Source organism: Neofelis nebulosa, chromosome 5 (genome assembly GCF_028018385.1).
Source record: "Neofelis nebulosa isolate mNeoNeb1 chromosome 5, mNeoNeb1.pri, whole genome shotgun sequence".
Taxonomy (NCBI): Eukaryota; Metazoa; Chordata; class Mammalia; order Carnivora; family Felidae; genus Neofelis; species Neofelis nebulosa.
In genome coordinates, this window is record NC_080786.1 from 155,687,938 (window position 1) to 155,700,759 (window position 12,822).

Here is a 12,822-nt window from a genome sequence, read left to right on the forward strand (position 1 = left end):
TGGAGGAGCAGAGGGGGGGTGGCGGCTCCCGGGGAGGGGGTCTCGTGAGGGGGGGCCCCACAAAGACGCATCTGCTTCGAGAGGTGGTGTCGTTTCCATTTTGCCAAACTTTCTGGTGGCCACAAAAGAGGCAGTGTGTGTGCCCCTGAGTCAGCTGGGCGTCGATGGTGTTTAAACGCAGATTCCAAGTCGGCGGGTCTGGGGTGGGGCCCGGAACTGTGCATTTCTGCTGCGGGTCCGCAGGCCACACTGACGGGTGTGTCCTTAGAGGCTCGGAATCGAAGTCTCCCGAGCCTCGGAGGGTTGGAGTCCCCTACTCGCGGGTAAGGAGAGGGAGACCCAGAGTGGTCAGGCACTCGCCGGAGGCCACCCAGCTGGCAGTGAGCTGAATTGCCACGGGCCCTGGCTCGAACCTTCTTCCCCTGCCAGGCAGGCTCCGGCTTGTGAAGTGGGCTCTTACTGCCAGGTCCCCCCACTTGGGCTCCACCAGCCCGAGTTTCCTCGGTCCACGAGGGTGCAAAGGGGCCAACGGGACAGCAAGGAGCCCAGCGAGGGCACCTGCCCCAAGCGTTTGCCGGGCACACGTTCCTGCTTGAGGCAGGTCAGGTTTTTGAAGCCCGGGATTTTGGAGCCGTGAGATCGCAAACCTCTGAAATCATTTGCTTTTGAAATCTGTCTTACTCAGCTGGGAATTCACACAGGCTCCACAGTCAACTGCGGCTTAGCACTGGTTTAAAGTTTGTTCCGCCACGAGCAGAATTTGGGGTGGTGATTTCTTTCCCTTGACTATCCCTGCGGACTGGGTAACGTGTGAAGGCTGCAGCTCAGTCGCGGTAAGAGCGGGAGGCTCGAGAAGCTGGAAATGACCGGAGGGACTTCACGAGCCCCTCCCTCACGGTGCCTGTGGGGACCCGGGGCGGGGGGCAGAGGCTCAGTGTCACATCAGGGCTGCTCAGCCACCTGCTGTCATGTGCCACATGCTGCTGTTACAGGCGAAGTTCCATTTACTTCCTTCCGGGGGGCACGGATAGTATTTGACCATGGGATGGGGTCACTGGGAGGGCGTGAAACGAGCTCAGAATCACACAACTGGTGTTCGGGGAAGCGGGTGCGAATTCGGATCTTCTGACCCCAGGATGACACTCACTCCGGCGTGATAAGGTTTCCCACCTCTGAGACTAAAACCCGGGACTCCCGACTCCCATGCTGGTGGCTCCTGGAAGGATTTACAGAACAGGGAGGAATTGTTCTAAGGTTTCTCCTCTGGGCTCTGCCAAGGAACCAGGATCCAGAGGACCTGGTGTCCCCTGGGAAAAGCAAAAAACAAAACAAAACAAATAGATCCCAAATGCACTTTCGGGGGAGACGTGTGTATGTGTGTGTGTGTGTGCGCACTTTTGCGTGCAGGAAGGCTCTGCTGATGCTCAGCTGGGACCTTGTCATGACTGGATGGAGACAGCGGCTCTCTAGAGGCTGGGGAAATGTAACCTTCATTAGTGGTTGGCATCTCCTCTTTGGTTTCAGATGCAAAACAAAATCTAGAGCCACCTTGCCAAATTCTTAGTGCGGGAAGCCTCGGGCTCTGTCTTGCTCGGCACCATCACTCGGTGAGTGGCCTCTCCAGTCCCTCATCCAAGTGACATCCAAGCTCTGGGCCATCACCTGGCCTGGGAAGCTGGTTTCTGCTGCCCAACCCCAGGTACGAGGGCCTCCCCATTCCTCTCCAAAGCGCGCTGTAACCGATCCCCTTGGGGACAAGCGGCAGCAGGTGATGTCCTTTCCCAGAGGCCCTGCCACCCGCAGTGTCGACTGGGAGACAGCCCCTTGGCTCACGTGGCTTCGGAGTGGGCTCGCCCTGGGTGCTGGGATTCAGCACCGCGTTCTGCCCGGAGTAAGGCTGCAGGCTCCCTCATCAGCCTGAGCCGGACGGCTGGCTCGGCCCCATTTCTCCCCGGGGGTCACCAGCCCCCGAAGTCTTGCTTTCTGCATGCTCGTGGGATGCTGTGAGGCCAAGGAGGGAGTCTTTTGGGTGCTGTCCTAGTTTTGGTGATGCAGGTTATTTCTGCTGCCATCTCGCAGCTGCTCCCAGAAACCCAGCTTCCCACGGAGGGGTAGACGCTATAATATTGAGCGCCTCCCCTGCGGCTGCACAGTTGCACAAAGCTTAGAGCTCAGAGGTTAAGTAAGTATCTGATTCCTTCCTCCTACACGGAGGGCTCCTGAGGGCAGAGCCCCAGGCTCGCTGCTAAGCGTTAGCTCCCTGGGGTTGCCCCGACACAGCACCACAGTGGAGTCTCAAACAGTAGCGATTTAGTCCCTCCCTGCTCTGGAGGCCAGGAGTCCGAGATCAAGGCGTGCGCAGGGCTGGGTTCTCCGGAGGAATCCGCTCCGTTCTCTTCGCCGCTTCCGGGGGTTTTCTGGAGACCCTGGCACCCTTGCTCGGTCGAGGTAGCGCCTCACGTGGCGCCCTCCCGTTTGCGTGTCTGTCTCTGTGTCCAAATTCCCCCTTTTGTGAGGACACCAGTCATCATGGATTGGGGCCACCCTACTGCAGCATAATCTCCTCTTAACTAAATATATCTGCCAAAACCTATTTCCAGAACTTCAACACATGAATTTCGGAAGGGTGGGTGGGGACACAATTCAGCCCGTAACAATTCCTGCTACCACAGAGGCTCCGTGGGCACACGGGCGCCCCACGACCCAGGCTGGTGAAGGTAGGGGGTGCCTCGGGGTCTTGAGGACCCCACGATCGTGCAGACGGAGGGACAGGGGCCACGGGCGTCTGTGCGCAGCAAGGGGGCTCCAGGCCAGAGACACAGCGGCAGGTGGATGTCGTCCTCCAGGGGGCGCGGTGCTCTCATCGCCCATCTGCGCTAATTTGCCACCTGTGAACTTCTCACGTGTGCTCGAAGCATCGTTTATTTACCCTTCCGCCCCATGCCAACTGTCGCTGCCATCTGGGCCTGGCGAGGGGCAGCCCTTCATGCATATTTACTGGGGGGAACGGGCGTGAGCGCGTTCCACGTGCGGCATACCCGGGGCTCGTGGAGATTCAGGGGCGATTCAGGACGCTCCAGCCCGCTGAACCAGGGGGCGTGGCGCATGAGCCCCAGAAGCCGGAGCCCCCCACTCCATGTCTTCGGCGTGCGGTCCGCCCCTGGGCTGCAGGAAGCATGGATCGGACCCGGTGGCATCTCCGGGCTCTGCAGAGGGGACTGCTGGGCGTGTAGGTCCCCCTTACGCCTCGTTCCTCCCGCTTCACGTGATTGCCTGGTGGGCAGGCCCGGGGGCTCTGCCGGTGCCCGAGGTCCTGATTCCCTCGCTCTTGCAGAAGTGGAGGACTTATCCAGAACCCCTCCTAGCGAGTTGATTCCCGAATTTTCTCTGTTGTCTCCCTCCATCCCTGCCCTCCTCCCCTCCCCCCCGCAGAAAACGGCCTTTCCTTGCTGAGTTTCCAGCTGTGCAACTACACCGTGACCCGAAACGTCCAGAAAGTGGAGGCCGTCCACACGTCGCACGTGACCTACACTCCCTGTGGCGGGTGGATCCCGTGGAGGAGGTGCCCCAAGACGGTGTACAGAACTCAGTACCTGGCCGTGGACGTCCCCCAGCCCAGGAACGTGACCGACTGCTGTCGGGGTTATGAGCAGCTGGGCCTCTACTGCGTCCCGCGTGAGTCCAGGGCGCCGGCGGGTGGGGGGAGGAGGGAGGGGTGGCTCCCTTGTCCTCTCCCCAGGACTCCTGATGACACTCAGGACGGTCGCTGTGCACACCGTTAGCCCTGAACCTACTAGGCCCTTCTGGAACAATGGTCCCCAAGCTGAACCTACTAGGTCCTTCTGGAACAATGGTCCCCAAGCTGAACCTACTAGGTCCTTCTGGAACAATGGTCCCCAAGCTGAACCTACTAGGTCCTTCTGGAACAATGGTCCCCAAGCTGGGGCGTGCATCAGGATTGTCTGGATGGCTCGTCCACCCCACAGATTTTGGAACCCGTGGGTCGGAGTGGAGTACAAGTTCCCAGGTGGTACCGATGCTCCCTGGGGACCCCGCTTTGAGAACTTCTGTTTGGGCGCAGTGGCTCTCAGGCCTGCTGCACATCAAAGGCCCCTGGGCAGCTTTAGAAACGCTGATGGCTGGGTCCAGTCCTCAGAGATTTTTATAGAGTTGGTCTGGGGCATCGCTGGGGCATTGGAATTTTTTTTTTTTTAAAGCTCTCGATCAATTTGAACACGTAGCTGAGTTTGAGAACCAGCACTGCAAATCTCCTCTATATTGACAGCCGATCTTTTCCTTTTAACTTTTTTCAATGTTTATTTATTTTTAAGAGGGAAAGAGAGAGACAGAGTGTGAGTGGGTGAGGGGCAGAGAGAGAGGGAGACATAGAATCGGAAGCAGGCTCCAGGCTTGGAACCATCAGCATGGAGCCTGATGTGGGGCTCGAACCCATGAACTGTGAGATCATGACCTGAGCCGAAGTCGGATGCTTAACCGGCTGAGCCCCCCCCCCCAGGCGTCCCCCGCTTTTTAAAAATTTTTTAATGTTTATTTATTTTTGAGAGAGAGAGAGAGAGCAATCTTTTCTTTTTAAAAGTTGCAGTGGAATGCTTTCTTTAACTGAAATCCTAATCCGAGCCTCCATGTGTGAAAGAGACAGAAAGGTCCCCTCGGCCCCTCTCACCCCCTGGGGCCCCCAAGTCCTCCTCCTTCCTCAGGGCTGTTGGGAAGAAGCTTGGGGCCGTTACCAGGGCGCGCTGTGTGGCTGTGTCCCGCCACTGTCTGAGCCCTCCTGACACGGAGGGAACGTTCCAGAAGACCTCTTCCAGGGGAAAGGATGCAGGTGTGTGTGCATGGGTGGGTGGCGGTGGCTGTTACATTTGAGTCAGTACCAGATCTAAATGAGTTTCTGAGCCTCATAAGGTCTCCCTGGCCCCACCCAGTCAGGGAGGGGAGGTAGGAAGGATGTGGCTCCAGTGAGTTCCGAGGGGCCACCCCAAGGCATGAGGTCTGCCGCCTCCAGCGGGCACCCAGCGGCAGTCTAGGGGGTCTGGGAGGGGCACCCCACGTGACCCACCCCCAGGGCCCATGGCCAGGATGGCAGCGGGCTGGGGCCTGGACGCTGCACCCAGGGGCACCGGCCCCCTCCCCACCCAGGGGCTGTAGGACGTAGTTGGGGCAGCCCTTCCAGAAGGCTGCGTGGGCTTGGCTCCCTGAGTCATGCCGAGCACGCCATTCTCAGGTCGCCCGAAGCAACCCCACGGGCATGGCTGATGCTTGCCCACCATCACCCCGCTGCCACCACCAATAAAAACCAGGTGGGGATGTATGACCCCAGGGCCCCCAGCCTGGTGCCACCTGGCTGTTCCCACTGGCGCCCTAAAGAGTCCCCTGGTGTCCTGCCCAGGTGCTGGATCTGGGGAGTCCCTTCCCGTGCAGACACTGGCCCGTTTTCCGCTTTCACTGTCTTCCGGGGCCACGTGCACGAAGGGAGCCCCGTGGGGAGCACCTCTCTTCCTGGGGGTGGTGGGGGACCCAGTGTGGGTACCTTGGCACGGAGGCTCAGGACCCGGTTAGGTAGCAGGTGGGTGCAGCCCTGCTCTGACCATTTTCACCAGGGAAGGCCACACTCTTCCCACCTGCTCGCTGTTGTAAGATCACTCGACTAGTGAGGTCACCTGTCCGGGGGCCGGAGGAGCCCCCCCCAGCCCCCGTCCTGCTGACTGGTGTTTTCTGTGCGGCTGCTCGCAGAGGGAGGGCTGGCGTCCCCTCCCCGCCACCTGCTGTCCATCTGTCTTGCCTTCGACAAGCCGGCCCCCAGGAAATGCCTCTCGTGGGACATCAACCCCACTTTTGGAGTCTCGGCGCCTTTAACTGGGAACTCACCAGGTGTGGAGAGGGCCAGAACATTCTAGTTAGAGAGTCCCACGGGCAGGGCTCTCTGGGAAGCTGCAGGTAATGGCGGGGCTGTGGCGGGGGACACACGGGGAGCGGGACGAGGAGGCTTCCCTGCCGGGTTGACCAGCAAACCCTGGGGCGGCAGGTGACAGATTACTCCAGACCCCTGAAGCAGAGAAAGGAAACGGCGAGGGGGCCAAGCGCTCTAGGGGTGACGCCCCGAGCAAAGCTCTTCTCCGGTTTTTGCTGAGAATCTTACCAGTACGTTTCAAGGGGTGCAGGGGAAAGGGACGCGCAGTTTCCAAAGCAGGTACAAAGCATACTCCTAAGTGATCCAGGGCAACAGTGCGATCAGGGTAGTGATGTGCAGGCAGCGAGGGGAACGTGACGGGGGCGGTGTATACGTCATAGGAAGGGGGCTGTTTTGCTTTCGATTAAGCATTTACAGGGTGAGAAAACATGTTGCCCCACAGGCTGCTTCCAGCCTTGACCTTTCAAAGGAGACCCGTTTTCCTGGTCTGCTTTGCTGCTTCTCAGCCAGCCAGCCGTCTCCCGGGCTACAAACTTTCCCGCCTTAAATCTTAGCCGGCCAGGCTCTATAGGCCTCCACAGTTCCCCTGAGGACTAGAGGCCCCTCAGAGGTGACTGAGTGCGGTTGGGGTCCCCCTGGGCCTTCGAGGCATCATTCCAGCAGCAGTGTAGAGAGGAGGCCGTCAGGAGCCTGCAAGGAAGGAGAAGGGGAAGGGGGCCTTCCGTGAGTGTGTCCTTTGTGACAGGCCGGCCGGACAGATTCCTGGTCACCAATGGCCAGGAGCATTGCCTTTATGCAGAAGGAGTCACAGACGGGGGAGGCAGGTGACTTGACCGAGGTGGCATGGACTTGGGCTTTGGGCCCCCCACCCCCCCGTTAGATTGGAGGAAGGGGCCGTGGTGGTGGTGGTGGGGGTCAACATGGCAGGTGCAGGTGGGGGGGGGGGCGGACGCTGAGCTCGGGCCTCTTCCCCAGGAAGGCCCCTGTGTGGTGCCAGGGCCTGGTGCCACCCCGCAGCTGGCTGTGCGAGCACCGTGACCTTCTCCACGCTTGCTCGGCTCCTTGGATCAAAGTTGGTCCAGAGGTGCCTGGTGACAGGCTGGTTCTTCAGAACAAGTCTCTCTAAGTGACCCGGGAGCCCCGCTGGTTATTTGCACAGAACAAGGCAGGGCCAGTGCCTGTGTTAGCCGGGGGCAGGGGGGAGGGCAGCCTGGGAACTTGGGGAGGACACGCGGGCAGAAGGTTCTTCCCTCCGAGTGCGGGCTGACTTGTATCTTCGCAAAGGGCTGGGAGTCCTACCCCCAGGCCGTGGCGAAACCTCAGACCTGCCTGCTTCTGTCCCCTCCCACCCAGCACCCAACCATCTAGAAAGGGAAGGCAGGTAGAGTACACGGGCGATGTTCCCTTCAGTCTACACGGCTTTTCCCGTTATTTCTTTTAAGTCCAGCACCGGGGAGGCAACGATAGGTCCCGCGTGATTTTACTTCCATGCAATTGTTAACACAATTACAACAGTGAATACACGAGCCGCGCAGGAAATCTGGAAACAGAAAAGAACAAAGAGAAATTAGCATTAGCCCACTGCCCACAAATGACCACCGTCAATATTCTCTTGGAGTCTTCATTCGGGGCAGACATTCTAGAAAAGCATGGTCACCCTGGCCGAGACTTTTTGTGCTGTGCTCTTACCGCTTAGCAATGTATCTGGAACATCTGTCCTGTCAATAAATATTATGCCGCAGCATGACTTAATGGCCACATGGCATTGCCTCATATGGACGGATGTATCAGCACTTACTAAGCAAGCCCCTGCCACTCCACGTCTCGTTGTTTCCAGCTCTTTATTATAAAGAACGCCGTGATGAGTATCATAAGCTGCAAACAGTGCTGTGGACCGATGCGTGACTCACTCATGATGAATCCTGGGAGCGTCTCCGCCGATGCTCGCCAACTGCAGAGACGGCCCCGGTTCCCGCAGGCTCACGGGAAAGCCCAGGACCCCAGGGGGCCGGGAGCCTCCCCAGGCTGACGACCAGGACCCCTTTGGGGAAGGAGGTCTCCGAGGAAGGAGGCCGGGCGGGACGATTATTCCAGAGCCGATCAGATCCCGAGCCCTGGGGAGAGCTTCAGTGCCGCTGCCCAGACGGAAAGCTCCGGGCTGGCTCGTTGAACTGTAACTAACCCCGGGTTGCCAGGCACTGGACAGTCCTGTTTCATTGTTTGTGTTGAGTTAGTGGAAGGAGAAGCAGATTTTTGACTTTCCCCCAAGTTGGAATTGTTGAGTGTTCTCTTGGGCTCTCAGCAAGCCGTCCAGCTCTGAGGACGGGGGGTGGGGTGGGGGGCAGCGGCAGCCCATTTAAGATGGACTTCAACTTGAAATCACTTCTGTTGAGATCAGGCAGCCATTTTGGGGAGCCGGTTTTTCTTGGTGGCCCCTATTTTCTTTCCATGTAAATAAACCTCTTAGTTTAGGATAGCTGCAGATTTACAGAGAGGGTGGCAAGACAGTAGACAGATCCCGCACAGCCGCCCCAGCTCCCCTGATGGTAGCGTCTTTCGTTACCATGGTGCATTTGTCCCAACGCAGGAACCAACACTGAGCATCGCTGTTAATTCAACGTCACGCTGTTTTTGGATTTTGCTTTTTTAAAAAAAAATTTTTTAATGTTTATTTTTGAGAGAGGGAGAGACAGACAGAGCACAAGCGGGGGAGGGGCAGAGAGAGAGAGGGAGACACAGAGTCTGAAGCAGGTTCCAGACACAGAACCCGACGCGGGGCTCGAACCCACAAACCGTGAGATCGTAACCTGAGCCGAAGTCGGATGCTTAACTGAGCCACCCAGGCACCCCGGATTTTCCTTTATTTAAATTATTTTTATATTTTTTTTACATTATTTTTGAGAGACAGAGAGACAGAGCACAGCAGAAGAGGAACAGAGAGCGAGGGAGACACAGAATCCGAAGCAGGCTCCGGGCTCCGAGCTGTCAGCACAGAGCCGGACGCGGGGCTCGAACTCTCGAGCTGTGAGATCATGACCTGAGCGAAGTCGGATGCCCAACCGACTGAGCCACCCAGGCGCCCCGGATTTTATTTTTTAACCTGATGTCATTTTTCTGTCCCGGGAGCTCATCTTACATTTAATCTCCTGTCTCCTTAGCCTTGAGAGCGTTAGTTTTTACGATGGGACAGAAAACAATGGACTTGAGGTCCTTGAACAGTGGTGCTACAGGGATGCTGTTATTCCCAGCCCAGCGAGGACCTCAGGCTGCGCCACAGGCCCACCCTCCATGCCCCCAAAGCCAGACCCGGTGTGGCAGTGTCTCCAGGACTTTAGACATCAGAACAGCCACCCGGAGCCTGGGAAGTGGCGAGGGAGCCAGGGACAGCGTGGAAAGGAAAAATGGTGTTGAGAGCGAACTTCGAGCCCTTGCTCAGCAGCGTGGGTCCGGCAGCAGGCGGCGGCCTGGCTCCGTGAGAAGAGCAAACACAGACTCTCCTCTGGGCAGTTTTGGCTTTCTCTTCCCCTCCTTGGCTGGCACAGCCGCCCCGGGTGATGGGCTCCCACGCAAGGAGGGGCCGCCACCTCCCTTCTGTCCGTGGAGCATCCTGCGGAGACCGCCGGGGAGTCCCGAGGGCTGTCCCTGGGACTGCAGCCCCTCCGGCTTCCCTTCCACGTGGGACCCCACGCGTCTCCCAGGGGCTAACCTTCCCCTTTGCAGAGCCTGGTTACCCGCTGGCCTTCTCTGCTCTCCCTGGAGCCCAGAGGGCCCAGAGCTGCACTTCCAAAGGCCCGGCGGGGTGCAGGGCCTTAGATGAATCCGGGCAGAGCCGGGGGGGCCTGTGTGACAGCAAGGTGGCTGGAGCCCTCATCCCCGGGGTGGGAGACAGGAAGGCTGTGATCACACGGGCCTCTCCTCGGACACCTGCACCGGGGTTGCACCTTCTTGTGCCCCTCCCTGCCACCCCCAGCCTCCTTGGTCCCCAGCTGCACCTCTGGTGTGTGGCCCCGTGAGCTGTGGCGGGTCCTGCCACAGGAGTGTCCCCAGCACAGCGCCTCCCTTGAGGGCAGCGCCCTGGCTCCACTGGGGTCAGGTTCTCCTCCCTGCTCTTGAGTTTTCTATCATCCTGAGCACCAGCACCTTGACTCCTGGTCAGTCCCCTCGAGCCCACAGATTCTCCAGGAGTTTCACCACGTCTCAGTCTTCAAAGGCCCAACATGTCTCCTCTACTCCTGGGCCGAGTTTCCACAGGTCTATGTGCGTACTGGCCTCCGCCCCCTGGAATCCCAGTGTCCTGAAGGTGGGGACTTGGCCTCCGGCCCACTGCTGGATCCTGGGCACCTAGCCCATGCCCGGCACATAGTAGTTGCTAAGTAAATGTTGAGTGAGTGAGTGAGTGAGTGAGTGAGTGCGTGAGCCACTGGGACACAGAGCAGCAAGGGGGCCTCTAGAGGGGCGGTGCAGCCCCTGCACTTGGCCTAGAAAGGAGACCCCCAGGGTGCCAGTGGACACTGTCCTCCTTCCGGGAAAGATGGTTAGACTATGTTAAAGTCAGAGCGAGCGGCCCTCGGTGGTGGCTCTGCAGGATGTGGTGAGGCGATGCCCAGCCCAGGACATGGCCCTCGAGTGGGTCACGCTGTGTGTCTCCGGGAACCGCAGGTCGAATCCGGTGCCCGGGGTGCCCGGACGCCGTGCCCGCTGCCAACATCACTGATGGCTGATCACTTTCCCTCCAGCCCTGAATCGGTCCAGGGAGTTTGCCTCGAGACCCGGGGTCTGCCCCGCGGTGGGGCCAGAAGCACCCGCCTCGCCGTGCACGCTGGACACAGACTGCCCCGGGCTTCAGAAGTGCTGCGTCTCCCCCCGGGGCCACCACTGTGTGGCTCCCGCTCCCCGAGGTAGGGTCGAAGCTCTGGTCTGGGTGAGGTTGGAGCGGTGTGGGTTTCTAGCAGCCGCAGCTCCGGTTTTACGGGGAGCCCGCAGCCCTGTGCATGGGCCACGTTCTGCTCCCGGGCAGTGTCTTTGTCCAAATCCGGCCGCTGAAGTCTCAGGTGGGGAGAGCTCACAGGCGCCCCGGGGAGGGAGGATATTCCTGCAAGAGCAGTGACCCCGATCTCCCGAGTGTGCCCGAGGCAGCCCAGGGGCTCGGGACGGTACTCGCCGGCAGCTGGGCTGCGTCACAGTGCAGAGGCGTAAGGCTGGTGGCAGGTGGCTCCCACAGCACCCCAGGGACCCAGGACGCTGTCGGAGCATTGGTTTCGCGGGTGTGTGGCCCGGCCCTCAGCACGCACCTGTCGGATCTGGAAAGCTCTGCTCTCCACCGTAGGCTGCCCCCAGGGGAACGGGCTGGTCAAGGCTCAGAACTAGGGAAACATATATAAGTAACGCGTACGTGTCATACGTAACGTATGTCATAGTATCAGTAAAATATGTATTATCTTCGTGTGGTTATGTGGTAACAGGTATACATAGTATAAAATAGTATCAGTGTGTGTGGATTATGCTGTTACACTGCATACATGAGCGTAAATATCACACATACTATATACCGCATACCTAGCGCACGTTGTGTGTAATAATAACCTCCATGGTATACGTAGGATTACGTATATTACAACGTAAGAGAAGTGAGCTCAGCAGGTGGGGAAAGCGTCCCACACTGTCCCTGGCAGCAGATTTCTTTCTCTGGGGCTCCGTTGGCCCCGGCCTGCCCCCAGGCCTGCGGCTCACCGGCGTGTGCCCTCACGCAGCTCCAGAGAGGGACCCGGTGACCTTCTGGTACGATGTGACCGTCCTGGTGAAAATGGCCTTCAAGGAGCTGGAGGAGGTGGACCCCAGGCTGCTGAATCACATGCGGCTTCTGTACTCCATGGTAGGTGGGGGCACAGAGAGCCTGGTCGGGGCTCCTTTCCAGGGCAGGCGGCCCGGGCTGACACAGGTGGAGACACTGGATGGGAACCGAGGGTCGCGGAAGGTCCCGCCGGTGACCCTGGAATGGCTGGCTCAGGACCGAATGTGAATTCTTAAGTTTTGTTTTTAAGTTTTGTTTTTTTTTTTAATGTTCATTTATTTTTGAGAGAGACAAAGGCACAGTGTGAGCGGGGGAGGGGCAGAGAGAGAGGGAGACCCAGAATCCCAAGCAGGCTCCAGGCTCTGAGCTGCCAGCACAGGGCCCGACGCGGGGCTCGAACCCACGAGCCGCGAGATCGTGAGCTGAGCCGAAGTCGGATGCTCAACTGACTGAGTCCCCCAGGCGTTCCCCAGTGTGAATTCTTAACTAAAAAAGAGCGGCTTGCAAGACGTATGCATCGTGTGCAATAAAATGGGCACGGGGCGGTGTTCCGAGGGGGGCCCGTTGAAAGGCACCCCCTCATGGTGCGGGCCGTGGCTGCTACGGAGACGTCCACCTGGGGGCCTAGGCTGCACCCCTCCTGCGACTGGGAGTCACGGGGTCAGTGTCAGAGTTGAGTCCCTCTTCGATGTTGAGACCAGCTGGCGGTGGGGGGGGCCCGAGACAGACGGCACCCACACTCCCCTTGCTCCGGGCCGTCCGGTAAAGCAGCGAGGCAGGTATTCCAAGCCATCGCCTTCACCTGGAAGCCTCCTTGCCTGTCCCAACCGGAAGTGATTTTTGTCTCTTGGTGGCCTGTGGACGGGCTGGGCTGGCCAGTCGGCCGTTCGAAACGTGGCTCAGAAGCCAGACTTCCCGGCGAATCCCGACACGGTACTCGTTGCTGTGTGACCTTGGGCAAGTTACCTGACCTCTCTGTGCCTCAGATGCTTCCATTAAATAGGGATCATTATAATCCTACCTGAGACAGGGGGTTTGAGGTTTAAAAAGCACACGTGAGGAGCTTACGGTGGTGCTGATGACGTAGGTTGTGAGCTGTGGT

The 12,822-nt window shown here is 58.9% G+C and overlaps 1 protein-coding gene and 1 long non-coding RNA gene across 2 annotated transcripts in view; both read left to right on the top strand.

Annotated features, from left to right (window-relative positions):
• UMODL1 (uromodulin like 1) overlaps positions 1 to 12,822 on the top strand; it is a 67,854-nt gene that overhangs the window by 3,008 nt on the left and 52,024 nt on the right. Inside the window, exons 4-6 of the mRNA XM_058732086.1 lie at positions 3,433 to 3,675; positions 10,666 to 10,827; positions 11,680 to 11,801. Coding sequence (XP_058588069.1) covers positions 3,433 to 3,675; positions 10,666 to 10,827; positions 11,680 to 11,801 — 527 coding nt within the window. The remainder of the gene's footprint in view (positions 1 to 3,432; positions 3,676 to 10,665; positions 10,828 to 11,679; positions 11,802 to 12,822) is intronic.
• LOC131512895 (uncharacterized) lies at positions 6,914 to 7,676 on the top strand. Its single transcript, XR_009262368.1, has 2 exons — positions 6,914 to 7,045; positions 7,372 to 7,676. It is a non-coding gene; the product is annotated as an uncharacterized LOC131512895 (long non-coding RNA).